Source organism: Cetorhinus maximus, chromosome 15 (assembly GCF_964194155.1).
Source record: "Cetorhinus maximus chromosome 15, sCetMax3.hap1.1, whole genome shotgun sequence".
Lineage (NCBI taxonomy): Eukaryota > Metazoa > Chordata > Chondrichthyes > Lamniformes > Cetorhinidae > Cetorhinus > Cetorhinus maximus.
This window is the reverse complement of record NC_135893.1, coordinates 84613220-84640732: the sequence shown is the minus strand read 5'-3', so window position 1 is coordinate 84640732 and position 27513 is coordinate 84613220. Positions and strand designations below refer to the sequence as shown.

General features: G+C 49.6%; 1 protein-coding gene across 3 annotated transcripts; it reads left to right on the top strand.

Moving 5' to 3' along the window:
• Positions 1-3: 3 nt before the first annotated feature.
• amdhd2 (amidohydrolase domain containing 2) lies at positions 4-27092 on the top strand. 3 transcript variants are annotated; one of them, XM_078558797.1, is made up of 12 exons: positions 4-42; positions 7494-7599; positions 8234-8370; positions 8728-8867; positions 9187-9241; positions 11723-11935; positions 15633-15721; positions 16983-17127; positions 18118-18225; positions 18925-18993; positions 22145-22246; positions 26750-27092. In XM_078558797.1, exons 1-12 carry the CDS (start codon positions 15-17, stop codon positions 26851-26853), a joined length of 1296 nt encoding a protein of 431 aa, XP_078414923.1. In that variant the 5' UTR covers positions 4-14; the 3' UTR covers positions 26854-27092. The 3 variants fall into 3 exon arrangements, with proteins under 3 accessions (XP_078414923.1, XP_078414924.1, XP_078414925.1); XM_078558798.1 differs by lacking the exon at positions 18118-18225; XM_078558799.1 differs by lacking the exons at positions 18118-18225; positions 18925-18993.
• The last annotated feature ends 421 nt before the right edge of the window (positions 27093-27513 follow it).

Here is a 27513-nt window from a genome sequence, read left to right as displayed (position 1 = left end):
GTTGCAGTCATGTGATGGGAGCGGAGCGGAGCGGAGCGGCAGGTAAGTGGATTGGGAGGGAGAGAGAAGCTGTCTCCCGGGGTATCATTAGTGGCTGTTGTAGGACATACCGCAATCAGTTACAGACAGTAACCTCTCGCAAACGGCGATGTGATAATGAGCAGATAATCCGTGTTGTGATGTAGGCTGAGGGATTAGTGTTGGTTCAAATCCGCTCTTCCAAATAATTTCTGGGATCTTTTACGTCCACTTAAAATTCTCGATTTATCGTCTCCGTGGAAAAGTTACGGTGCAGAAAGAGGCTATTCAGCCCATTGTGTCTGTGCTGGCCAAAAAAATAAACTAACCGCTCATTTTAGCCCCACTTTTCAGCACCTGGTCCATAGCCCAGGTGGTTACTGCACTTCAGGTCCAGGTACCTTTTAAACGAGTTGAGTGTTTAAGACTCAACCACCAACTGAGACAGTGAATTCCGGACACCCACCATCGTCTGAGTGAAAAAGTCTTTCCTCGTGTCTCCTCTAATCCTTCTACCGTTCACCTTACATCTACGCCTCCTGGTAATTGACCCCTCAGCTAGGAGAAACATGTCTTTTCCGTCTACCCTGTCTAGGCCCCTCATAATTTTGTACACCTCAATTAGGCCACCCCTTAGCCTCCTCTGTTCTAAGGAAAACAACCTGAGCCTATCCAATCTCTCCTCATAGCTGTAATTTTCAAGCCCAGGCAACATTCTTGTAAATCTCCTCTGCACTCTCTTCAGAGCAATTAAGACCTTCCTGTAATGTGGTGACCAGAACAGTACACACAATTCCAGCCTAACCAGCATTTTATACAGTTCTATCATTACATCCCTGCTTTTGGATTCAATATCTCATCCAATAAAGAAAAGCATTCCGTATGCTTTCTTGTCCACCTGTCCTGCCACCTTCAAGGACCTATGGATATGCACTCCAAGGCCTCTCACTTCCTTGGCCCCTCTCAATAACTTCCCCTTTATTGAGTATTCCCTTGCTTTGTTTATGCTCCCTAAACGCATTACCTCACACTTTTCTGGATTGAATTCCATTTGCCACTTCTCCGCCCACTCAACCAAACCATTGATATCATTCTGGAGTCGACAGCTAACCTTTTCACTATCAACCACACGACCAATTTTTGTGCCTTCTGCAAATTTCCTAATTACACTTCCCACATTTAAGTCTGAATCCGAAAGACCACCCCCGAATGTGTGCTCAGTTTCTGGAGTGAGACTTAAACCCTCGATCTCAGAGGAATAAAGAGGGAACGGGAGAAGGAATGGACAAGAAATGAGGCAAGCTTTGCTTCCAGCACAGTAAGGCTCAGTTACACTGTGGGTGCTCCTTTGCAGTGAGATCAGGAGAGACTGATTGTAGCAAGGAACAGGGTGAACAGTGGACTTCGATTTTTCACATTCCAGTTGAGTTCAGCACTGAGATAATGCACAAGCCAACCATGTAAAAGTCAAAGTTCCCTCTAAAGCGAAAGCAGAACAACATAATCTGCTGCTGAGTAATTATAAAATCCTGCAGCACGGAAGGAGGCCAATTGGCCCATTGTGTCTGTTAATTAGTACCAAAAGCCCTGCTTCAGATTCTAAGAATCTTGATAACGCTCTGTGAAAGATGTATTCCAAAATCTGAGGTTTAATCTGACTGAAACAAAGTTCCGATGTGCCTCACACGGTGCTTTTATTAGTTGGGGCCAGCAACACTTCACTTATTTTCTGTACCGGTGGGCAGTGTTGGAGCAGAATGTATGTACGGTCACCCCCATCGTCTGCAGATTGTTGAATGAAATTATATGGCAAAAAAGGTGTTGACTATGCAATAATTGAGTGTATCAGGTATAGCTTACTTACTATTTCCTGAGTCCAAAAGCCATGGCTCTGGATTAGAGCAGATAGTTTGACACTTCAATGTAGTAACTGAGGGAAGGACTTCGAAGGATGATATGACAATAACTCTGGTCCTGTTTACCTGTGTGAGTGGAATTTAATGGTTCCATTGCACTAGCTGGGGTAAGCAGAGTCCTCTTGTCTTGACCAATGCAGCAAACATCTGTTATTTTTATTTTATTAAACAGATCTTTTCAGTAAAGATTACTGGATCATTGTCTGATTCTTGCCTCCTTTGCTGATTCCTGTACTTGGTATCTAATGCCCTGTTTATATTACAGTATAATTTCTACATGATGGTATTTAATGCCATTTATATTGCAGTATCATTTCTACATGATGGTATTTAATGTACTCTTTATATTAGAGTGGTTTCTACATGATGGTTCTGTCCCTGCTAAATTCAGCTCTTGTTTATGCTCAGGACGGGTCTGACAGCAATGGGACAATTGGTCTGAAGTCCTTTCCCGATATTAGAGAAAAGTGTGTAAAGGGCAGAAGGTAATGTGCTAATGTCCCATTACTGCCAAACCTGTAACCCACTCTCTCCATAAAAATATAAACAGGATGAATTCGGTCTTCTGATCTGTCAAATCAAATTCAGATCTCAGCTTGTCCATACATACACAACAGTTATTTTTGTTCATTCATGGAATGTGAACATCGCTGGCAAGGCCATAATTTATTTATTACTCATCTCTAATTGCCCTGGTGAGCTGCCTTCTTGAACTGCTGCAGCCCATGTGGTGTAGGTAGAACCACAGTGCTGTTAGGGAAGGGAGTTCCAGGATTTTGACCCAGCGACAGTGAAGCCTCATATTTTTTTGAGACAGATCCTCTCTGAAAACGGAAACTGATCCTCCCAGTTGCTAAGGAAACTAAGACAAACAGATTGGAAACCAAAACTTCCGGTTGAAACTATGTAAAAGGAGACAGAGCCACCAGCACCCAGTAGATGATGAGTTCAGTGGTACAGTACAGGCAGGCTGAAGAACACAGAGGCTAGATCCAGAAGCTGAGAATGAGCAAAGATACAGTTGCTGCAGCTGTTCCTTTTACTTCAAGGTAACATCGCTGGATCTATAACAAAGACAGAAAATACTGGAAAAACTCAGCAGGTCTAGCAGCATCTGTGGAGAAAGAAACAGTTAGCATTTTGAGTCCGTATGACCCTTCTTCAGAGCTCTGGACCTATGCCATCCAGACCGTTGTTAACAGAGTTGAGAGGTTCTGCAGACATTTGCCATTTTTGATGAAGACTGCGCCTGTGGAATTCAGGTTGGTTGTGTGCCACTATCGGCTGAGGATCAAGTTAGCTCCTAGAAGAAGAGGAGCTGAAATTCTTCATGAGGAAGACAGAGCTTTGAAATGCTTTTACGACTAAGATTGATGACCAAAAATCACCTGTTTTGGCTCCTCCAAGTTTCAATAAACCATTCAAAAATAGCTTTTGCTGTTAGTAATGTAGGTGTAGGAGTGGTGTTGCTGCAAGAGGATGACCCTGGTATGGAGCAGCCAGTCAGCTATTTCTCAAGAAAACTTAATACATGTCAATGAAAATACTCCACAATTGAGAAGGAAAGGTCAAGTCTTGAGTTGGCTCTTCAACAGTTTGAAGTCTAGGTTTCTAAAAATCAAGGAGAGACATTAATTTACACTGATCATAATTCACTGGTGTTTTTGGAAAAGATCCGCACAAAGACTCTTCAGATGTTTCGCTGGAGTTTGATGCTACAGTCCTGTCCAGAGTTTAAAGAAGAGTTTTGGTCATTCTATGATGTTTGAATCCTGCTAATCCTAATTGTTACATTTACTCACTTTTGCTTTGGTTAAGCCCTTATAATTTTGTACATATGATATGTGTAATTGTCAAATGTGCAAATGGTTACCTGTACAGTATGTAATTTATTTGTTAAAATGTTTATGATGATAAGAACCTGCTGTATTTATAAACTAATAGTTGTTTGGTAGAACAGAACTTGTGTATTGCTGAAAAAAGAAACTTTCCATCTTGCACTCAGGAGGACAATCGCAAGAATACCAATGTCAGAGGAAGCAACAACTTTATACTGTATGAGAAGAGAGGGCTGATTGGTTGGCAAGTGGACTCTGGTAGAGGCATTGTCATGGAGAATGCACCAGTTAATGGTGACTGACAGTTAACTGCCAAGCATTGTTTGAAATTTAAACCAGACAGCTTGACTCTGATTAGTCAAGGCATTGACCTGAGGAATGAACCAACGAATGGCTATCATTTATTTTGTTTAGCTGAAACAGGCACAATGTGTGTACAGGTTCTTTCTGTCTGCAAAGAACAGAGCCCTGTGTATTAATATATGTAGCTCAGTGCATACAAATGCTCCACACTGTGAGCCCAACTGACAACCTTAAATTGGTTTTCAGTGTAATTTTTAGCACACTGAAGATTATTTAGCAAATGTCCAATCGTGGAATCAGATCTAATGTTGAACACTGTTTTGAATGGGGCAGTCAAATGAACTTCCTTTCGTCAATGTACTAGTTGAGAAATCTTCCAGGGGATTCTCTACAATGGTCTACCACAAACCAACCTTCACTGATCAGTACACGCATTGGGATTCTTACGGTTACACGCGCTATAAAATTGGTCTTATCGGCAACCTCATAAATAGGGCCCAAGCCATTTGCTCACCATGCAAGCTTGATGCTGAAATAGGGTGCATCAATGACATCCTGCAGGATAATGGTTACCCTGATCAGATCAAATTATGCCGACAACCAATTTAAGATTGTCAATTGGGCTCACAGTGTGGCACGTTTGCGTGTACTGGAAGCTACATATATTAATACATAGGGCCCTGTTCTTTGCAGAGAGAAAGAACATGTACACACATTGCGCCTGTTTCAGCTAAACAACATAATTGACAACCATTTGCTGGCTCATTCCTTGGGGCAATGCCTTGACCAATCAGAGTCAAGCTGCCTGGTTTAAATTTCAAACAATGCTCGGCAGTTAACTGTCAATTGCCATTAACTGGTACATTCTCCATGGCAACACCTCTACCAATCAGAGCCCACTTGCCAACCAATCAGCACCCTCTTTTCAAACAGTATAAGGTTGTTGCTTCCCCTGACATTGGTGGTCTTGTGAATGAGTGCAAGATGAAAAGCTTCAACAAAATGTCTTTTTTCAAAATATTTGTAAACTGTTGTAAAGAAACTTTCACCACCTAAAGCTTCCTTTCTCCCAAGGGGTGGGGGGAGTGGATGGAATCTGTGGTTTCAAACTTGTGTTTTTTGAGACAGACCCTAATTGAAAAGGGAAACCGACCTTTCCAGTTGCTAAGGAAACTAAAACTGAAATTGGAAACAAACCTCTAGTTGAAACTATATAAAAGGAGACAGAGCCATCAGAGCTCAGTGGCTGATGATAATTCCAGTGGTGCAGTACAGGCAGGCTGAAGAAAACAGAGGCTAGATGCAGACGCTGAGAATAAGCAAAGATACAGCTGCTGCAGCTATTTATCTTTTTTGAATCACAGAATTGTTACAGTACAAAGGAGGCCGTTCAGCCCATCGTGTCTACGCTGGCTCTCTGAATGTTTGCTGCTGTTGGCTGAGGATCAAGTCATTAATCAAGAAGAGGAGCTGAAATTCTTTGTGAGGAAGACAGAGTTTTGAAGGACTTTTGTGACTGATATCGATTACCCATTTGCTGAATAGACTGCTGAGTCAATTTGTAAGCTCTGTCCCATTTGTATCTGCCATTTCATGTGTAATTTATCGTTTATAATTGACCGCAATTTGCCTGTAAATTCATATTTAACTTCTGTTGATTCTGTGTTTTAGTGTATGGTAGTTAGCTAAGATAGTATTTAGTTTTTGCTTGTTTGACTATTGTATAGTTAAAATTCTTCTGTTTTAGACCATGGAATCTTGTCGCTTTAAATAATTGGGATTCATGATTTCTTCTATTTTTAAAAAAAGTTACTGGTCTCTACTGAGATCATAACAGGATGGTGAGTGACTTGAAGGGGAGCTTGCAGGTGATGGTGTTCCCATGTGCCTGCTGCTTTCATTCTTCTAGATCAGGTTTGTCCAACTCACAGTCTACAGGCCGGGATGCGGCCCCTCAGCCCTCTGGACTCAGCCCGCCAAACTTGTCGGACATTCGACTGACTTATGTTTGAAAAATGCTGTAAAGCCGCTCGTCCAATCACAGGCTGGTTCCTCTCTCTGAGTCTGCTGCTGATAGGCTCACTAGTTTTTAAGTGTCGGGGCCCGGGGAAAGCGGAGCGGTGCTCAAGCTGGAGCAGGGCCCGGGAAAGGCGGAGTGGGGCCCACCTGAGTTTGAGTGAGTGGAGACTATGAGAAAGGGGGAGAGAGAGTGAAAGTGGTGGCGGGAGCGGGGAGAACGTGCAAGGGGGAGGGGCTGGGAGAGCCTGCGAGGGTGAGGGTGGAGGCAGAGGCTGTGTACGCGGGGGAGAGGGGAGGGAGAGTGTGCGAGGGGGGAGGGGAGGGAGAGGCTGGGGCGTGATGGGGGGAGGGAGAGCAGGGGACAAAGAGCATGTGTGTGTTACCCCCACACACCAACGTGCACTCTCACAGTGGGTGAGGGTGAATGGGCACACTGAGACTGGGAGTGAGCCAGATGTGCAAGCGCACACCCACCCCACCACACTCTAATGTTCATCTTTATCTATTACTAATTTTTAAAAATTATCAGTTCATTGTTTTGACATTGTCTTTTTTCTGTGCCAGTTGTTTGTTTTCATACCTCAGCCTTTTCACTGAAATTCATGTTTAATGTTGTGCCAAACCTTATCTTTCTGAAATTGGCTCGTTGGCTAAAAGCTACTGCGGATGCTGGAAATCCAAAACAAAAACAGAATTACTAAAAACAAAACACCACCCTCAACTTCTCTCTCCCCCCGCCCCCCACCTTAGACCAGCTTATATTTCACCCCTCTCCTAATATTACTTCAGTTCTGCCAAAGGGTCGTGAGGACTCGAAACGTCAACTGTTTTCTTCTCCACCGATGCTGCCCGACCTGCTGAGTTTTTCCAGGTAATTCTGTTTTTGTTTTGGCTCGTTGGCCCCTAGAGTGAAATAAATTTGAAATGTGACCCCCCTCCCCCTCCACGAAAAGGTTGGACAAGCCTGTTCTAGATGGTAGACATCATGGGTTGGATGGTGTTATCAGAGTGGGGAGGGGTGTGAATATGGGTCTGGTCTAGTTGCTGGGGCAATCTTTGTGCATCGGTTCTTGAAAATGTAAGAACATAAGACATAGGTCATTTGGCCCCTTGAACCCGCTCCATCATTCAATAAGATCATGGCTGATCTACCTCAGCTACACCTTCCTGCACTATCCTGTTAGCCTCGGGTTCCCTTAATATCCAAAAATCTATCAATTACAGCCTCAGCAACTGAACATTCACAGTCCTCTGGCATAAACAATTCCAAAGGTTCACACCCCTGTGTTCAGTAAATCATTCTGCTGTCTGCAAAGCCTGTTGCATCGGTAAATACCCGACTAATCACACCCGTGGCAGTGCACTGTGGTATCTTAATGGTTTTAATTATCTTTTGCAGGGAATTGGCTTCTCCCTTTAAAAATGCCATCCAATAAGTCAGTCTCTGATGCCCCAGTTACACAGTTCCAGAACTGTCACATTCTGAAGGATCACAAGTTACAGAGGTAAGAGATGTGGCTGGAAAGATTGTGTATAAATAGAAGTTGTTTTGTGTAGTGTGAGATGAGAATACGTTTGTCCTCGGCTGTGAATCTGGCTGTAGTTGAGAAGCGTATGCCGCAAATTGCTGACCACCTTAAACCTTCAGACTTAGAACTTATAACAAAGAATAAGCTGAGTCATTGCTTTACAGATAGTGGTAGAAACAGTATTATGTGCAGTTAAGACCTTCATGACCTCAAGATGTCCTAAATATTTTTGAAGTGTAGTTATTGTTACAACCTATGGCAGCTACAAACAGCACTGTGATAATCGCCAGATAATCATTATTAGTTGAAGGATAAATATTGTCCCGGGACACTGAGGAGAACTACCTTGCTGTTCTTCAAAATAATGCCTTGGGATCTGAGAGGGCAGATGAGGATTTGATTAAATGATACTTCTCGCAGCGCAGCCTGGATTTTGTTCTCCAGTCTCCGGAGTAGGACATGAACCAACAACTTTTCCGACTCGGGTGAGAGTGCTACCCACTGTGCCACGACTGACAACTTAAGTAAGAATTATTTGAGCTTGAAGCTTGAGCCGCCACTCCTGTTTGAACAGGTCTCGATTTCTGCTCCGACTGTGTCTGTTTTGAAGGGAGGACCTTTGGGTCCGTGAGGGGAAGATCCTTAACCCGGAGAAGCTGTTCTTTGATGAGAAAGGTTATGCAGATGTTCAGATCGATTGCAAGGGCAGCATCATCGCCCCAGGGTTCATCGACACACAGATCAACGGTGAGTGAAGGGGTCAGCCAGAACTCCCCATTGTGCCCTGCACCCAAGTCTTCATCTTTCACTGCCCCCTCCAACACCTCAAATGGTTTTCAAATCCCTCCACTGCCTCGCCCTTCCCTATCTCTATAATCTGTTCCAGCCCTACAACTCTCCGAGACCCCTATATCCACTAATTCTGGCCAATTGCATATCGGCCACTTCCTTCAGCCAATCATTAGCAACATTGTCACCTCCTTTATGAGAATTCCAAACACTCTTCTGGTAGTCAGCTGACCCAAACTATTATTCCGGAAGGTTTGTTCTGCGAGCTGTGTATTGTGCCTTAAGACTGATATCTGACATGTTGATGTTTTCTAGGAGGATACGGAACTGACTTCTCATTGGCCACAGATGACCTGAAATGCGGGGTTTCCATGGTTGCTCGGAAGCTGCTTTCCACCGGAGTGACCTCCTTCTGTCCAACGCTTGTGACCTCCCCCGTCTCCATCTACCATCAGGTTCGTCATGAGGACTCTTCCCAGCGAGAGGAACAGAGCTTGCCTGTGCACGGGGAGAGACGGGCTGGGCTTCTGAAGAAAGATGGGAGAGGGGGTTGGGACATGGGGCTGGGAGGGAAAAGGAATCCCTCTTGGTACTGCTCATAATGTTAACAGTGCGATGGGGAAAATGTCACAGTAAGTAAGTGTGACACATGCACAAAGTGTGAGTTATATGCAAGGTTTCTAAACCACCTAGACAAATCAAACTGATCAGCTTACAGAATGAATGTTTCCAAATAATTAGAATTTTTTAAAACCTTTATCTCTTCCTTCACAGGTTATTCCTCAAATTGAGGTGCAGGATGGTGGGCCAAGGGGAGCAGGGATATTGGGTAAGTACTGTTACAATCAGTTACTTCAGAGTAAATAACTTGAATATTGCTGAGAGACAGGTTGCCGAAGCTTTTCATCTTGCACTCATCAGGACAAATGCAAGAATGCCAAAGTTCAAATGATCACAACAATTTATACTACAGGAGAAAAGGGTGTTGATTGGTTGTTGAGTCGATTCTGATTGGCCAAAATGTTGTGATGGAGAAAGAAAAGTGGAACTATAGGCTCCCAAAGCTCCTGGGTAATTCAAAAAAAGCACATGCAATGCCTGAACATATTCATTTTTTTGCAGGTTCGGGTCCATGTGTATGAATATATGTCACTTCTAGTTATAATCCCTATAGAGACTGATAACTTTTAAAAAGAAGTATGAATTTCCCAGTGACCAACTCAAAGGATCACATTATAACATTTCACCTTGTAAGAGTTTTACTGTAACAACAAACAAAACTCAACATCGGCTAAACTTTACTCAATAGGCCGCTAATACACTAAACTGCAGAAAAATGATTCCCTAATAACTCCCTAACACAACCAAAAACCCGATGTGACATTTATACATCGCATCACACTCTACACTGAGATTTAGTCTTGTGATTAAAGTCCAAAGTTCCTCCCGGCTTTAACAGGATCCCTTCTCCCTGCTTTATTAGGGTGAATTTTCCAACGTCCTTCATTCAATCTTCTGAACATAATCAAATGAACTTCCTTTTCCAATGAACATGCTACTGATTCCATGGTCTTTAATTCTTCAAAATCCTTGTTTCCTCAAACATGGGGGTTCCAAATTCACCAGCCCTACCCAATCAACCCACAAGCAGTCCTTTTCTTCTGCCTGGCATAGCAGCACCTGTTGTGGGTATTCTTCCCTCAAATCTCTTGTCTGACTGTCCCTCATACTCTGTCAGCAGTAAAGCCAGCTGCCTCCTCCTTTGTGTCCAGATGTCAAAGCTTGTGCCTTATTTTCAATAGGTTTTGACCTGGGCCCTTGTTCCCATGGTAGACAGGTCACATGCGCTTGTCTCCAGGCAGATCCTATAGGAGGTCACATCTCCCTCTCCAAATGCTCCATTTTACCTTGAATTACAAGAGACAGTTTAAAACATAACCATCTTTAAAAGTTTCACACTTCTCACAGTAATTATGGGTTTTTCTTTTATCTCATTACCTTCTTGGTGTTGGGGCAGGTGGCAGTGTGAAGTCACAGTCCACAAACCCTTTGTGACGCGCCCTCAGTATTGCCCCTTCGCCAGTGCGGCGCCCCCTCTACTGCCCCTTCGCCAGTGCGGCGCCCCCTCTACTGCCCCTTCGCCAGTGCGGCGCCCCCTCTACTGCCCCTTCGCCAGTGCGGCGCCCCCTCTACTGCCCCTTCGCCAGTGCGGCGCCCCCTCTACTGCCCCTTCGCCAGTGCGGCCGCCTCTATTGCCCCTTCGCCAGTGCAGCGCCCCCTCTACTGCCCCTTCGCCAGTGCGCCGCCCCCTCTACTGCCCCTTCGCCAGTGCGCCGCCCCCTCTACTGCCCCTTCGCCAGTGCGCCGCCCCCTCTACTGCCCCTTCGCCAGTGCGCCGCCCCCTCTACTGCCCCTTCGCCAGTGCGCCGCCCCTCTACTGCCCCTTCGCCAGTGCGCCGCCCCCTCTACTGCCCCTTCGCCAGTGCGCCGCCCCCTCTACTGCCCCTTTGCCAGTGCGCCGCCCCCTCTACTGCCCCTTTGCCAGTGCGCCGCCCCCTCTACTGCCCCTTCGCCAGTGCGCTGCCCCCTCTACTGCCCCTTCGCCAGTGCGCCGCCCCCTCTACTGCCCCTTCGCCAGTGCGCCGCCCCCTCTACTGCCCCTTCGCCAGTGCGGCGCCCCCTCTACTGCCCCTTCGCCAGTGCGCCGCCCCCTCTACTGCCCCTTCGCCAGTGCGCCGCCCCCTCAATACTGCCCCTTCGCCAGTGCGCCGCCCCCTCAATACTGCCTCTCCGGCAGCATGCGGCACCCCCCTCAGTACTGCCCCTCAGAAAGTGCTGCGCCCCCTCAGTACCATCCCACCAATAGTGAGGCGCCCCTTTAGTGCTGCCACTCCGACAGTGTAGCACTCTCTCAAAACCGCCCCTCCAACAGTGCGGCACCCCCTCAATACTGCCTCTCCAGCAGTGCGGCACCCCCTCAATACTGCCTCTCCAGCAGTGCGGCACCCCCTCAATACTGCCTCTCCAGCAGTGCGGCACCCCCTCAATACTGCCTCTCCAGCAGTGCGGCACCCCCTCAATACTGCCTCTCCAGCAGTGCGGCACCCCCCTCAATACTGCCTCTCCAGCAGTGCAGCACCACCTCATTGGGAGTATCAGCCTGGATTCTGCTTTCAAATCTCTGGGGTGGCAATTGAACCCACAATGTTCTGACCCAGAGGTGAGACTGAGACACGGAGCAGAAAGGATGAATGTGGCCAGGTGACTGAGGTTGTGCTGTTCTAACGGGATTATTTTCTGTTTTGTCCAGGTCTACACCTGGAGGGGCCATTCATTAGCAAAGACAAGAAGGGCGCTCACCCTGAGGAATACCTGCGGACATTTGAGAATCGAGGCTTCCGGGATCTGTTCGATACATACGGCTCCCTGGACAATGTCCGAATCGTCACGTTGGCTCCCGAGCTCGACAGAAGTGAAGAGGTTATCAGTGAACTGGCCAGTCGCGGGATCCGGGTTTCACTGGGTACGGAAGGAGAGGCTGCAGATGGATCGCCACTTTTACCATTCTCTTTGTTCCCGTCTCTCATGGCGAAGGATCTGATTAAGGGGAGAGGAGCCACTAATCCCACAGACTGTTCATCGAGTGGGATAAGCTTCCAGCATCCACAGCTCACACTGCTGGAGTCTTGGGTTTTGTCTCTCACATTTTGTCTTATCTGTTGCTTCTTCTCTCTCCCCAATCTCACTCCTCCTCCTCTATCTTTATCTCACACTCACTAGTGGATAACTCCTCAGTCAGGGTCACTGAGACCCAGTGTGGCCAATGGAGATGTCCAGTAAATTTGTGGGGCAGGGATAAGGCCAAAGTACTGGGCGTCAGTGGAGAGGGTAGGGAAGAGCCAGGCCTGAGATTGCAGTAATGAACTTTCTCTTCCCCCTGTCCACTCCCTCCTTCCCACTCCTTCTTTCCTCTTCCCTCCCACCCTCTTCCACCCCCCCCACCCTCTTTCCCCCCCCCCACCCTCTTTTCCCCCCCCCCCACCCTCTTCCCCCCCCCCACCCTCTTCCCCCCCCCCACCCTCTTCCCCCCCCCCCCACCCTCTTCCCCCCCCCCCACCCTCTTCCCCCCCCCCACCCTCTTCCCCCCCCCCACCCTCTTCCCCCCCCCACCCTCTTTCCCCCCCCCTCTTTCTCCCCCCCCACCCTCTTTTCCCCCCCCACCCTCTTTTCCCCCCCCACCCTCTTTTCCCCCCCCACCCTCTTTTCCCCCCCCACCCTCTTTTCCCCCCCCACCCTCTTTTCCCCCCCCCACCCTCTTTTCCCCCACCACCCTCTTTTCCCCCCCACCCTCTTTTCCCCCCCCCACCCTCTTTTTCCCCCCCCACCCTCTTTTTCCCCCCCCAACCCTCTTTCCCCCCCCCAACCCTCTTTCCCCCCCCCAACCCTCTTTCCCCCCCCAACCCTCTTTCCACCCCCCAACCCTCTTCCCCCCCCCACCACCCTCTTCCCCCCCCACCACCATCTTCCCCCCCCACCACCCTCTTCCCCCCCCACCACCCTCTTCCCCCCCCACCACCCTCTTCAGCCCCCCACCACCCTCTTCCCCCCCCACCACCCTCTTCCCCCCCCACCACCCTCTTCCCCCCCCACCACCCTCTTCCCCCCCCACCACCCTCTACCCCCCCCACCACCCTCTACCCCCCCCACCCCACCCTCTTACCCCCCCCACCCCACCCTCTTACCCCCCCCACCCCACCCTCTTACCCCCCCCACCCCACCCTCTTACCCCCCCCACCCCACCCTCTTACCCCCCCCACCCCACCCTCTTACCCCCCCCACCCCACCCTCTTACCCCCCCCACCCCACCCTCTTACCCCCCCCACCCCACCCTCTTACCCCCCCCACCCCACCCTCTTACCCCCCCCACCCCACCCTCTTACCCCCCCCACCCCACCCTCTTACCCCCCCCACCCCACCCTCTTAACCCCCACGCCCCCTTCCCCCCACCACGCCCCCTAAATTTAAGTCTAAATCATTTGTGTACACCACAAACAACAAGGGCCCCAGCACCGAACCCTGCGGAACCCCACTGGAAACAGACTTCCAGTCACAGAAACATCCCTCTGCTTCCTGCCTCTCAGCCAACTTTCACTAACTTACACTCACTTCTAATTCCACCTCAGCTTCTCTCCCCTCTGAACTACTTTTCAGGAACCCACCCCCCCTGCCAATTTAGTTTAAATCCCCCTCAACGGCATTAGCAAACCTCCCCGTGAGGATGTTGGTTCCGTTCCTGTTCAGATGTAACCTGTCCAATTTGTACTGGTTGCCACCTCCCCCAGAAAAGGTCCCAATGCCCCAGGAATCTAAAGCCCTCTCTCCTGTACCATCTCTTCCGACACGCATTCATCTGTTCTATCCCTCTGCTCCTATATTCACTACTACATGGCACTGGAAGTAATCCGGTTAGATTACTACCTTTGAAGTCCTGCTTTTCAATTTCCTACCTAACTCCCTAAAGTCTGCTTGCAGGACCTCATTTCTGTTTCTTCCTATGTCATTGGTCCCAACATGGACCACGACCTCTGGCTGTTCACCCTCCCCCTTCAGAATGCCCTGCAGCCATTCCGTGGCATCCTTGACCCTGGCACCCGGGAGACAACATAGCATCCTGGAGTCACACCTATGGCTGCAGAAGCACCTGTTTACTCCCCTCACTAACAAATCCCCTACCATAATGCCCTTCCACACTTCTCCGCCTCTTCCACCACCACCCCCCCACCCCAACACACACACAGTGGCATGGCCTTGGCTCTGGTTGGCCTCCACAGAGAAACCGTCACTTCACCATTTTCCAAGGCCAAAAAACCAGTTTGCGAGTGAGATGCACTCGGGGGATTCCCTCACTACCTGCCTGAACCCCTTCTTCTGCCTGGTGGTCACCCATTCCTTCTCTGCTTGTGCTTCCTTAAGCTGTGGGGTGACCATGTCCTGAAATGTGCTATCCATGAACCTCTCAGCCTCATGAATGCACCGTAGTGCACCCCCCAGCTGCCGCTCAAGCTCCAAAACCCGGAGCTCGAGTTGCTCCAGTCAGAGGCACCTCCTGCACACATGGTCATCCAAACCATCAGGAGCATCTAGGATTTCCCACATAGCGCAAGACGTGCAAATCACGGAACTGAGATCCCCAGACATATCTTAACTAAATAGAATATGGACCCTTACTTTTATTTTACCCATACTCCTACTTGAGTATAACCTCTAGATATACTACATCCTCTCGGTGTGCTGGCTGCCTGTTCCAGTGTCGTCCTTTCGCAATCTCCTCTTTCATCCTCCTCCTCCTCATTTTTTGCCCCTTCCTCAGTCTCTTTTCCCTCCCTCACTGTCTGTACTTCTCCCTCTCTCCCTGCTGTGCCTGTTCCAGTGTCGTCCTTCGCAATCTCCTCTTTCATCCTCCCCACCTCAATTTTTGCCCCTTCCTCAGTCTCTTTTCCCTCCTCACTGTCTGTACTCTCCCTCCTCCTGCCCCCACATCTCTGTCTCTGCTTTCTCTCTCTCCCTTCCCTCTCTCTCTCTCTCTCTCTCCCTTCCCCCCCTCTCTCTCTCCCTTCCCCCTCTCTCTCTCCCTTCCCCCCTCTCTCTCTCCCTTCCCCCCTCTCTCTCTCCCTTCCCCCCTCTCTCTCTCCCTTCCCCCCCTCTCTCTCTCCCTTCCCCCCCTCTCTCTCTCCCTTCCCCCCCTCTCTCTCTCCCTTCCCCCCCTCTCTCTCTCCCTTCCCCCCCCTCTCTCTCTCCCTTCCCCCCCCTCTCTCTCTCCCTTCCCCCCCTCTCTCTCTCCCTTCCCCCCCTCTCTCTCTCCCTTCCCCCCCTCTCTCTCTCCCTTCCCCCCCTCTCTCTCTCCCTTCCCCCCCCTCTCTCTCTCCCTTCCCCCCCCTCTCTCTCTCCCTTCCCCCCCCCTCTCTCTCTCCCTTCCCCCCTCACTCTCTCCCTTCCCCCCCTCTCTCTCTCCCTTCCCCCCCCCCTCTCTCCCTTCCCCCTCCTCTCTCTTTCAACCTCCCTCTTTGTCCCTTTCTCTCTATCCCCCTTCCCCTCTCTCTGCCTCTTCCTCTCCCTCCTCTTGGCTCTCTAGCCCATGGTAGAATCTGCAGGATGTTTGATTTTGTGCAAGGGTTTATTTTTTGATGTAAAACGTGTTTCCTTTCTCAAACTCTTTGCAGGACATTCTGTCGCCAATCTGTCGCAGGCTGAAGCTGCAGTGAAACACGGAGCCACCTTCATCACCCATCTCTTCAATGCCATGCTGCCCGTGAGTTTAGCTGCCCGCACTCAGCAGAAACTGGGGGAGGGAGCTGATAGGAAGGGCCGTTTGTAAGGTCAGATTCCTCTGTGTCAGTTGTGGCTCAATGGCTAGTACACGGCCTCAGAAGGCTATGGGTTCAAGTCCCATTCCGGAGACTTGAGCTAAGAAACCCAGACTGACACTCCCATTGCACTGTCGGAGATACGGTACTGAGGGAGCGCGGCGCTGCCAGAGGGTCAGTACTGAAGGAGCACTGCATTGTTAGCAAGACAGTACTGAGGGAGCACTGCACTGTTAGCGAGACAGTACTGAAGGAGCACTGCACTGCCAGAGGGTCAGTACTGAGGGAGCACTGCACTGCCAGAGGGTCAGTACTGAGGGAGCACTGCACTGCCAGAGGGTCAGTACTGAGGGAGCACTGCACTGCCAGAGGGTCAGTACTGAGGGAGCACTGCACTGCCAGAGGGTCAGTACTGAGGGAGCACTGCACTGCCAGAGGGTCAGTACTGAGGGAGCGCTGCACTGCCAGAGGGTCAGTACTGAGGGAGCGCTGCACTGCCAGAGGGTCAGTACTGAGGGATCGCTGCACTGCCAGAGGGTCAGTACTGAGGGAGCGCTGCACTGCCAGAGGGTCAGTACTGAGGGAGCGCTGCACTGCCAGAGGGTCAGTACTGAGGGAGCGCTGCACTGCCGGAGGGTCAGTACTGAGGGAGCGCTGCACTGCCGGAGGGCCAGTACTGAGGGAGCGCTGCACTGCCGGAGGGCCAGTACTGAGGGAGCGCTGCACTGCCGGAGGGTCAGTACTGAGGGAGCACTGCACTGATGGAGGGTCAGTACTGAGGGAGCACTGCACTGCCTGAGTGCCCAAAGTGCGATACAGCCAATGAAGTAGTTTTGAAATGTAGTCGCTGTTGTAATGTTGGGGACATGCAAAAGTCAATTTGTGTACAGAAAGCTCCCACAAACAGCAATGTGATGAATACTGTCCTGGACATTGGGAGAATTGTCTCAACTTAAGTGCCGTGGGATGTTTTCACTGCTGGAGTAGCATTCCACAGGGTCCGGACACTTTCCGATGTCTGGGATGTAGTAACAGGAGTGTTAATGCAGCCTGGATTCTGTACTGAGCAGTATAATACCCACTGCAGTCCTCCCTGCCACAGAACCAGAATTCCCTCATCCATAAAGTGGTTTGTTCTCTTTCTTTGACTGTGTTTTATGTGAGATGTAACCCACTTACTTTGCTTCTTCCTTTCCATTCCCTCAGTTTCACCACCGGGATCCGGGAATTGTGGGTCTGCTGACCAGCAATGAGACTCCTGTCGGACGGTCAGTGTTCTACGGGATGATCGCCGACGGGATTCATACCAATCCTGCAGCGCTGAGGATCGCTTACCGAGCACACCCCAAAGGTAAACGGTCAGGCAGCGATTTCCCCTCCCCCATAGTCCCAATTCCACATCACTAACCGAAGTCGCAGTTAGTGGAACAGGGATGGTGAATCCCCGCTCTGTGTCGTTCAGTGCCATGGGCCCAGTTGCACCCTACAGCGTCAGGGTCACCAATGCTGGCCAGTTGCCTTCTGGAAGCTTCTGGCACATGACCTGCGTCCAAAGGTCATGCTGCTACTGTTGGTCACTTGACACATTCATCCTCTCCAGCTCCTGCCCCCACCATCCTCCTATTGGTCACCGTCCTCGTAGAACCCCACTCTCACAGCCAATCGAAAAGTGAACAGCCTCGCTGTTATCCAATTGGGTGTTTTTTGGCTGTCAGTCTGGACCTCTCTTTCCCACGTCTCCAATATTTTTATCACCAATAAAAACGTGCAAAAGAAATTGAATAAAACGCACAGGGTTTTCAATGCCCTGATAATTTACCTCCTGGACTTCACTCACAGACATGTACTGGAGATTGATCCTCAATTCCTGAAAACTCCAGGTCAACCCTGGAGGGTTGGCAACCCAACTGGGACAGGGTGCTGAGTTCAGCAGGAGGTCAGTCTGGGGGCCGCTGTCTAGCCGACTTGGGTATGGGGTTAGTCTGGGAGATGCTGTCTAGCCGATTTGGCAGGGGTTCAGTCTGCAAGCACTGCTGTTCACTCTATACCTGCGTTGTGTAGTGTGGTGACGTGCCCACAGTGCCACTGGTTTATTTTGGATTTGGGTAGAGAAGCCAGTCCACTCCTTGTGGTTATGCCACTGAGCTCAGCTGACTGGCAGAGCCCATGGTTGAGGATCAAGGGTCTTACCAGCCAACGCCACAGAAGGGGTTAATCTTTACACTGCCACCTACTTGTGGCTAGCCCCTGCTCTCCCATCTCCCCGCCCCCCCCACCCCCCAAACCTGAGGGTGACCCTCCTGTTTGCCAATCCCTTTCTCAGGTTTCTCTTCTGCTGCAGGTTTGGTGCTGGTGACAGATGCGATCATGGCCATGGGACTTCCCTCAGGACAGCACACTCTGGGGCAGCAGGTAATCAAGATCGACGGGCTGCACGCCTATGTCGCAGGTGAGGAGTAGCAACAAGCGTTTTGCATCTTACCCTGCATGGCAAATCCAAGTTGTTGGTGCATTGTAGGGCATGGGTTACACAAAGTCAGTGAGTGTCTTTTCACCTCAGACACCAAAGATTGTGGGTTCAACTCCTACTCCAGAGACTGGAGCACAAAATCCAGGCTGACACTCCCAATATAGTACTGAGGGAGCGCTGCACTGTCGGAGGGTCGGTACTGAGGGAACCTTGCATTGTCGGAAGTGCCATCTTAAGATGAGGTGTTAAACTGATCAGAAGGATCCCATATGAGTGATGGGGTGATTGAGATGCACAAATGCCACTATTTTTAAGTTTTTTAATTATTCAGTTGCTCACCTGAAGGTGCTTATTTCAGTGTGGTTGCCTAAAGAGGAGTGAGCTTGGGAAAATAAGGAGCAACAGGGAGATGTTGGTTAGGTCAGGGTTCCAGTACTGAGCCTGACATCCCGAGTATGTGGAAGGGTGGACTTTGGTCAGTATGGATTGTGGGATTTGGGGGTGCAGCAGAGAGATTGGAATGTTTGTGTGAATCTCGGAGTGGGTCACAGCCATGGGATGCAAGCAGGGACCGGGAGGTCTTTATGTATTGTTGGCCAGGACTGCAACGATAGTGTTAACAGTCCCCGGTATAAGCAGCTCAGAATGACCTCTGAACTTTCTCTGACCTCTGTACAGGGACCAAGACACTGAGTGGGAGCATTTCTACGATGGACATGTGTGTTCGACACTTCTGGCAGGCGGCGGGTGAGGAGCCTCGGAACATTGATGGGGAATCACCAGAATGTCAAGTGATCCATGGCGGGAAACCAGAGCATCGGGTCGATGAGTGGAGAGGGCAATAGGCTGCCAGGAGAGATCCCAGCTCACACTGCGGGGAGGAGTGGGGTTGCTGCAGGAATGAAAGATGATCTGTAAATACCTGCAATAGCTGGCTTGAACCAGTGGAGGGGGCAGTGTCCTCATGGTTGACTCGTGCAGGAGCTGGAAACTGATCCGGTGTCTTCAGTGCCGAGCTCTCAACCATCATCACCTCAGAGATTGGAGCCCATCGTCCAGGCTCACACTCCCATTAGGAGGGAGCCCTGCGCTCAGAGGGTCAATAGGGAGCACTACACAGCCATAGAGTCAGTACTGAGCAAGTGCTGCACTGTCAGAAGGCCAGTACTGAAGGAGCACTGCCCTGTCAGAGGGGCTGCACTGAGGGAGCGCTGCCCTGTCAGAGGGGCTGCACTGAGGGAGCGCTGCCCTGTCAGAGGGGCAGTACTGAGGGAGCGCTGCCCTGTCAGAGGGGCTGCACTGAGGGAGCGCTGCCCTGTCAGATGGACAGTACTGAGGGAGCGCTGCCCTGTCAGATTGCCAGTGCTGAGGGAGCGCTGCCCTGTCAGATGGACAGTACTGAGGGAGCGCTGCAGTGTCAGATGGACAGTACTGAGGGAGCGCTGCCCTGTCAGATGGACAGTACTGAGGGAGCGCTGCGCTGTCAGATGGACAGTACTGAGGGAGCGCTGCCCTGTCAGATGGACAGTACTGAGGGAGCGCTGCCCTGTCAGATGGACAGTACTGAGGGAGCGCTGCCCTGTCAGATGGACAGTACTGAGGGAGCGCTGCCCTGTCAGATGGACAGTACTGAGGGAGCGCTGCCCTGTCAGATGGACAGTACTGAGGGAGCGCTGTCCTGTCAGATGGACAGTACTGAGGGAGCGCTGCCCTGTCAGATGGACAGTACTGAGGGAGCGCTGCCCTGTCAGATGGAGAGTACTGAGGGAGCGCTGCAGTGTCAGATGGACAGTACTGAGGGAGCGCTGCCCTGTCAGATGGACAGTACTGAGGGAGCGCTGCCCTGTCAGATGGACAGTACTGAGGGAGCGCTGTCCTGTCAGATGGACAGTACTGAGGGAGCGCTGTCCTGTCAGATGGACAGTACTGAGGGAGCGCTGCCCTGTCAGATGGACAGTAATGAGGGAGCGCTGCCCTGTCAGATGGACAGTACTGAGGGAGCGCTGCCCTGTCAGATGGAGAGTACTGAGGGAGCGCTGCAGTGTCAGATGGACAGTACTGAGGGAGCGCTGCCCTGTCAGATGGACAGTACTGAGGGAGCGCTGCCCTGTCAGATGGACAGTACTGAGGGAGCGCTGCCCTGTCAGATGGACAGTACTGAGGGAGCGCTGCCCTGTCAGATGGACAGTACTGAGGGAGCGCTGCCCTGTCAGATGGACAGTACTGAGGGAGCGCTGCCCTGTCAGATGGACAGTACTGAGGGAGCGCTGCCCTGTCAGATGGACAGTACTGAGGGAGCGCTGCCCTGTCAGATGGACAGTACTGAGGGAGCGCTGCCCTGTCAGATGGACAGTACTGAGGGAGCGCTGCCCTGTCAGATGGACAGTACTGAGGGAGCGCTGCCCTGTCAGATGGACAGTACTGAGGGAGCGCTGCCCTGTCAGATGGACAGTACTGAGGGAGCGCTGCCCTGTCAGATGGACAGTACTGAGGGAGCGCTGCCCTGTCAGAGGGGCAGTACTGAGGGACCGCTGCCCTGTCAGAGGGGCAGTACTGAGGGAGCACTGCCCTGTCAGAGGGGTTGCACTGAGGGAGCGCTGCAGTGTCAGATGGACAGTACTGAGGGAGCACTGCAGTGTCAGATGGACAGTACTGAGGGAGCACTGCCCTGTCAGAGGTGCAGTACTGAGGGAGTACTGCCCTGTCAGAGGGGCTGCACTGAGGGAGCGCTGCAGTGTCAGATGGACAGTACTGAGGGAGCGCTGCAGTGTCAGATGGACAGTACTGAGGGAGCACTGCCCTGTCAGATGGACAGTACTGAGGGAGCGCTGCCCTGTCAGAGGGGCTGCACTGAGGGAGCGCTGCAGTGTCAGAGAGGCAGTACTGAGGGAGCGCTGCAGTGTCAGAGGGACAGTACTGAGGGAGCGCTGCAGTGTCAGAGGGACAGTACTGAGGGAGCGCTGCCCTGTCAGAGGGACAGTACTGAGGGAGCGCTGCCCTGTCAGAGGGACAGTACTGAGGGAGCGCTGCCCTGTCAGAGGGACAGTACTGAGGGAGCGCTGCCCTGTCAGAGGGACAGTACTGAGGGAGCGCTGCCCTGTCAGAGGGACAGTACTGAGGGAGCGCTGCCCTGTCAGAGGGACAGTACTGAAGGAGCGCTGCCCTGTCAGAGGGGCAGTACTGAGGGAGTGCTGTGCTGTCGGAGGGGGTAGTACTGAGGGAGTGCAGCACCATCGGAGGGTGAGTACTGAGGGAACACTGCACATTCGGAGAATGAGTACTGACGGGGCGTCACACAGTTGGAGGTGCCCTCTTTTGGATTAGACGTTAAATTGTGGCCTCGTCAACACAGCCAGGTGGACACAAACCCCACAGCCGCTATTCAAGGAAGAGCAGGAGGGTTCCCCTGATGTTAGGGCTTTGAGTGGGACCATTGTGACGGGCGCTGTGTTTTGACTGGTCTGTTTCACTCGTGTCACTAAATTACATGGGCGCGTGGCTGGTGTTAGGCAGTTTGAAGTGTCACACACAGAAATGGTTGGGAGTCGTGTTCTCATCAGCCAGAGAGTACTCAGACTGTAGAACTCACTACGACAGGGAACAGTTGAAGTGAATAGCATCAGTACGTTCAAGGAGAAGTTAGATGAACAGATGAGGGAGAAAGGAATTCAAGGATATGCTGATAGTGAGAGGAAAAAGGGGAGGGACGAGCCTCGTGAGGAGCTGTACATTTTATAAGTCTGACACCGCAGGTTGAAATGACTGAATCATTCAGAGATATCACCAGCTAGTGAGAGGTTGGTTCTGTTTTGAAAATGTAATATACATGGATATCAAAGTCTTAGTTTGTGAAATAAAGTCTCCTGCTTTCCAAGCTGAAACCTTTCTTCTTCTTCAGGCTGCTCAGTGGAGGCAGCCCTGGAAGCTGCCACACTCCACCCTGCTCAGCTCCTGGGGATTGAACAGGCAAAGGGAACATTGGACTACGGCACAGATGCAGGTAAGGGCGTGGCAGCCACCTGGGCGCCTGTGTAACCATGAGAGCCTGAGGCAGAGGGACCAGAGCTGTGAAAGATAGACTTTAAGATTGAGGTGACAAAGTGAGTGTGTGGTCATGGCTGGAGCAGGCGGAGATAGGGAGCCTCTTGCCAGGTTACTGGGACGGGTCAGACAGCTGGATTCTGTAGTGGGGTGGACGGCAGGTTTGTCACGCTACCTCCTGAACACATTGTGCGACACAATCCCTGGAGAGGTCAGCAGGAATGGAGCAAATCGCAAACCTCAAAACTATGATTCAAAATTCATAACCTGTGTTGAATTCAGTTTATGGGATCCCAGTTCATATCCTTGCTGCATTGGTGGGTTAGGGAATCCCAGTGTCATCTACACTGTTACAAACATCTCATTTCTCAAGTAAATTCCCTCTCAATCGCAGTAATGATTCTGCACCTGTTTCCAAGCTTTTGCCTTTAAATCTCTGGTTTATCTAAAGCAGATAGAACTTTACCCTGCCAATGGCCTCACCTAATCACCCTTAATGTCTGAGCAGCAGAGACAAGATAAATACTTGAATACTATCTCATATCATCTCATAAAAGAAACATAAGGTCCTTAATATCAGGGAGTGAGAGAGCCACTGTCCCTTTCTGAAATAGTAATGTGTAACCTGTAAAGATCAAAGCAACTGAAGCTCACTTGAAGCTATTGAAACAAATTGTTGCAAAGAAATTTCTACATTTAGTTTCCAATTGTAAGGTGTTCAGTCCAGAGCTCCTGCAAGTCTGGAACTGATCCATCTGTACCCAGCTCCTACTTCCCCTTGACTCCCTGCCCCAGCTATCCTGAGATGCCAGCTTTTGAGCAGTGTCGTTTTTCTTTTTGAAGTAGATTTTGTGCTGAGGTTTCCATGCGCTCTGGTATTGGATTTAATCTATCTGTGCTGAACCTGTGTTCACAATGGGAGAATGAGTTGACCCCTCAACCTGCTCTGTTTGAGAGAGTGGCATGGTTCAGAACACTCCCCCCCCCCCCCAACCCCGCTGGTCCAATCATCGTCTCAGTCCCTCATCTCTGCTATGTTCCTGATAAATGTGCATCATTTTCTCCAGGCCCAGAGTATCTCCAGCCTAGAGTCAAGAGCCAAAAGCCTATGATGGCTGCAATATTCGCAACGTGGATTAACCCTTGACTGCCTTGGGATCAATGTTCCTTCTAAACTGTGCTGGTTGCGGTCACACAACAATAGTGAAGGTGCCCCCTTTAAAATACCACCCCAAAATATTTAAAGGTTGAAATAAACGGGCCATACAAAACAAAGGAAATTTAGAGGGATCATGACTTGGGGCACTTACGAATTAATGTATATTATATCACATTCTTTTCTGCTTCTTGGCTGCCCATTCTTCTCTCCCAAACTGGTCATCCTACATGTGTGAGCTTAACCCAAGAGCACTGAGGCCAATTGCAACACCCCACCTGGGTCAGCTGACTTAGCTTAGACCGAGGGGGAACCTATGGCCACCTGGGATGTTTATTGTCGTTGATGCAGAGGGTATTGGAAATCTGGACATGTGTCCCCAAAGGCTGAGGATTAATCGGAGCTTTCAAGATTGAGATTGCTAGGTCTTTGATGGGCAAGAGTGTTGAGGGATATGGAGCAAAGGCAGGTAAATAGAGTTGAAGTACAGATGAGCGATGATCCAAATGAATGATAAACCAGGCTGGAGGTGCTAAATGGCCTTCTCCTGTTCCTACACTTCAACCAAACAAGTCATCTGTCACCTTGTAGCTTTGTCTAATCCGACATCTTGGAAGAAACAATGGCACAAGCTGCTGGGAAAGGGAGAATGGGGTTTCAACTTTCATTTTATTAATCCCATCTTCCAGGTCCTCACTGCACATGCAAATGTCAATGTGCCACAGCATTAAAAGTAACCTTTTATTGAATAAGTAATTCTTACTCCCTTTCTTTTTATAGTCAGTTTTTGCAGAGGGTTCTGTGTATCGCTGATTCCACATCAGGAAAACGGACCCTTAATTTCAAATAAAGACCAGTTTTAGGGGGACAGAAAGAAAGATTAATGAGATCTCAGCCTCCCGCAGAATTCACTTTCCTTTCGCACTGACTCTCTCCTAAGCTAGTTTAAATTCCACAAATCTTAGTGATAATATTGTCCTCTGGAAATAAAGTGTGATTACAAACTAGACTCGAGCGATTGGGCATACTGTGCCCACCCACAGTGCAAGTTTCTCGATAAGGGCAGATTATACCATCGCAAAAATGGCAAGCTCCCAGTTTTATAGTCTTCCCTCTGACGCACCCCCTTCTTGTGGGTTGCCCTCTGACACCCCCCACTTCGTGGTGTTTCCCCCACCCCACCCCGCCCACAGTCAGTGCTGAGTGAACTGTTTTCAGTCCAGATGCAGTTTGAGTACAAGATCAATCTTTGCACCCTCCAGAACCTATGGGAGATTAACTGTTGCATCACAGACTACCCTCACCAGATGACATATTTATAGCCCATCTTAATTCATCCAACTGCTCAAAGCAGAGAGGGAAAAAGGCTGGAAGAGCTGTGGAGCAGGGGCTGCGGGCAGGTGACATCTTAAAGTGGAATTTAATAAAAACCCCTTAAATGTAGATCATCGAGGGAAAAGGGTTTCTTTCCCTGTAGAACCAAACAAACGACACCTTCCCGCTGTTGTAGTGGTAAAGGAACTTGTTGATTTGAGAGGGAGCCCATATGGTTGAGACAACCATATGTTCTTGGGGGTCTCAAGTGATCTGATAGGCGCCAAACCTGGCTGCACTTCCAAATGGCAGGCCAGCTACTAGAGCAGGCACACTGCCCACTTTGACATATCTTAGCATAATCTCCTGTCACCACCAACACCGAATATCCAGGGTCTAATGAAATGTCCTGATGGAGGGTGTCAGTTCTTCGGGGAATTTGCCCTGTTCCTTTAAGGTCCGTTTGTCTCTAGGTCTCTCTTTTCCTCCAGAAATAATACATTTTAAACCCCAACCTGCAAAGCAAAAAAATATTATTGTTAATAAAGTAGTAAGAGCCCTGATTATACATAATCTCCCAGCTGCTCATCTTTGGACCTTTTTAATGTAAGGGAAAGGGGACTGTTGCTGCCATTTCATGTCTGTAGAAGGACTTCTGTGAATGGTATAAATGGATCTGAGGAATATACTAGTGATACAAAGTGTCAAAGAAGTTTTTTGTTGTATATGATCAGAATTCACAGAATTTAACTGTTTTGTTGGGTGCTGACTACCATCCTCATCCAAGTGAAGCAGGACCTTTTAGAGGTTGTCACTTTGTTTATGATGGGTTTGGGACAGAAAGTGTGCAAATCTTTTAAAAATGCTCCTTTGTGGGATAGGGAAGTACTGTAAACCTGCGCTTTTGTGGCAAAATAATTTACTGTTCTCCGAGCTAGCTGAATTACTTAAAAGGACAACACTGAGATGCCATTGACATTCTGGAGAAGAGGTGAAAGATTATGGTAAAGGCATTGCCTCACTCTACCCCAGCGCTATCTTTCATGTGGAATATTAGCAGATAGCATAATTCTTCAAAAATAGACTTATTAGAAAGACTAGCAGAGGGTACGATTAGTTTGCCCAAGTACTTAATGCTTGCAATGCAAAAATTAATTTCTGCTTAATCCTAGTTTTCAGTAACCAAAGTATAAAAGTGTCAAATTGAACAACGTATAATTAACTACCAAGTGTCAAATTCATTTGTATTTGCTCCATTTAAATGGGGCACAAAATGCATTCCTGCCCCAAGTTGAAGCAATCAATGTTCCCAGTGTAGACTATAAAACAGACCATATAAAAATTTAAAGATTTTTTTGGAGCAGCTGAATAGTAGGGAAATAATCAGGGTAAAGCGCGTCTCCTTTTATCTTTGTGTTCAGTAACATCCTTCCAAGCCTGGCCATGATGCGTCCGGGAGCAGTGCTCCTTTAAGGCCCTGCGGCTGAACTGATGAGCTGGATTTTCATGGGGCAGGGGAGACTCTGTGGAGGTGTAAAAATGGCAGCCGGGATTCCCGACCCCATTCCCAGCACCCCCAATTTTCACCAGTGTGGGTTAAAAGTGTGGCTGGTCACGAGCCCGTAGTCCCGACCTGGATGGCTCCATAGCGAGAATAGCCATGTCCTAGTCCTCCACCATCTTCATGGGGTTGGACCAGATTTTAAAGGACCCGTGGTCAACAGCACTGCCAGAGGTGTCGTGATCCAGAGTCCAGATGAGGGGACCTTCTGAAAAGTAAGTTCCCATGCCCCCCACCATGGCAAGCTATGCCCCTCCACCCACCCTCCATGCCAAGCTATGGTACTTCCATGCCCATTCACCCACTGTACACCCTGTATAGAACCCGTGACCCATTGACTCTGAGGTGAAGGCACTGAGCCATGTCCAACACTGACGGGATTAATGCGTTTAATCTGATCTTGTACTTTCATCTTCTGCCCTGTACTACAGACCTGGTGCTGCTGGACAGGGAACTGAATGTCAAAGCCACGTACATCGCCGGAGAGTGGGTATGGAAACACTCTACAATAGCAAATGAAAAGGAGGCTGAATAACAAATCGACCCCAATGTGAACCGGTGATGCCTGAGTTAGTGATGATTCCTGGTGGGCTGAATGAATGGAAGATAGAATTTGGGTACACTGGGCACTGGACTCGCACTGTGCACAGTCTCTGCAGTGAAGCTGGACTCACATTGCCACATTCTTAATACTCAGCCTCCAGGCAGTTTCACCACCTGTGCATTTATCTCAGAAGTGCTAAATTTTCAGCATAAAATACCCTCCTCTGTTGACTCTCGGACGTCTCACTTGTGTTCCAACAGGGGTCTCGGCAGGATATTAGTAAAGTTCCTCTGACTTTATATGACTGGATACAGCTCCATTAATGTACATGAATTAATTCTAAACGAGGTGCAGATTTTAACTCGAATGTTTTCTGTCATGGGGGTTGAGAGGGGAAGTGAGTGCTGAGGTAGAGAATGGAACTGCGCAATGATTTCATAGTTAAAAGCAAAATACTGCGGATGCTGGAAATTTGAAACAAAAACAGAAAATGCTGGAAAAACTCAGCAGGTCTGGCAGCATCTGTAGAGAGGAAAAAAAACAGAGTTAACGTTTCGAGTTCTTATGACTCCGCTCTAAAGAAGAGTCAAACGGACTCGAAACGTTAACTCTTTTTTTTCTCTCTCCACAAATGCTGTTTGACCTGCTGAG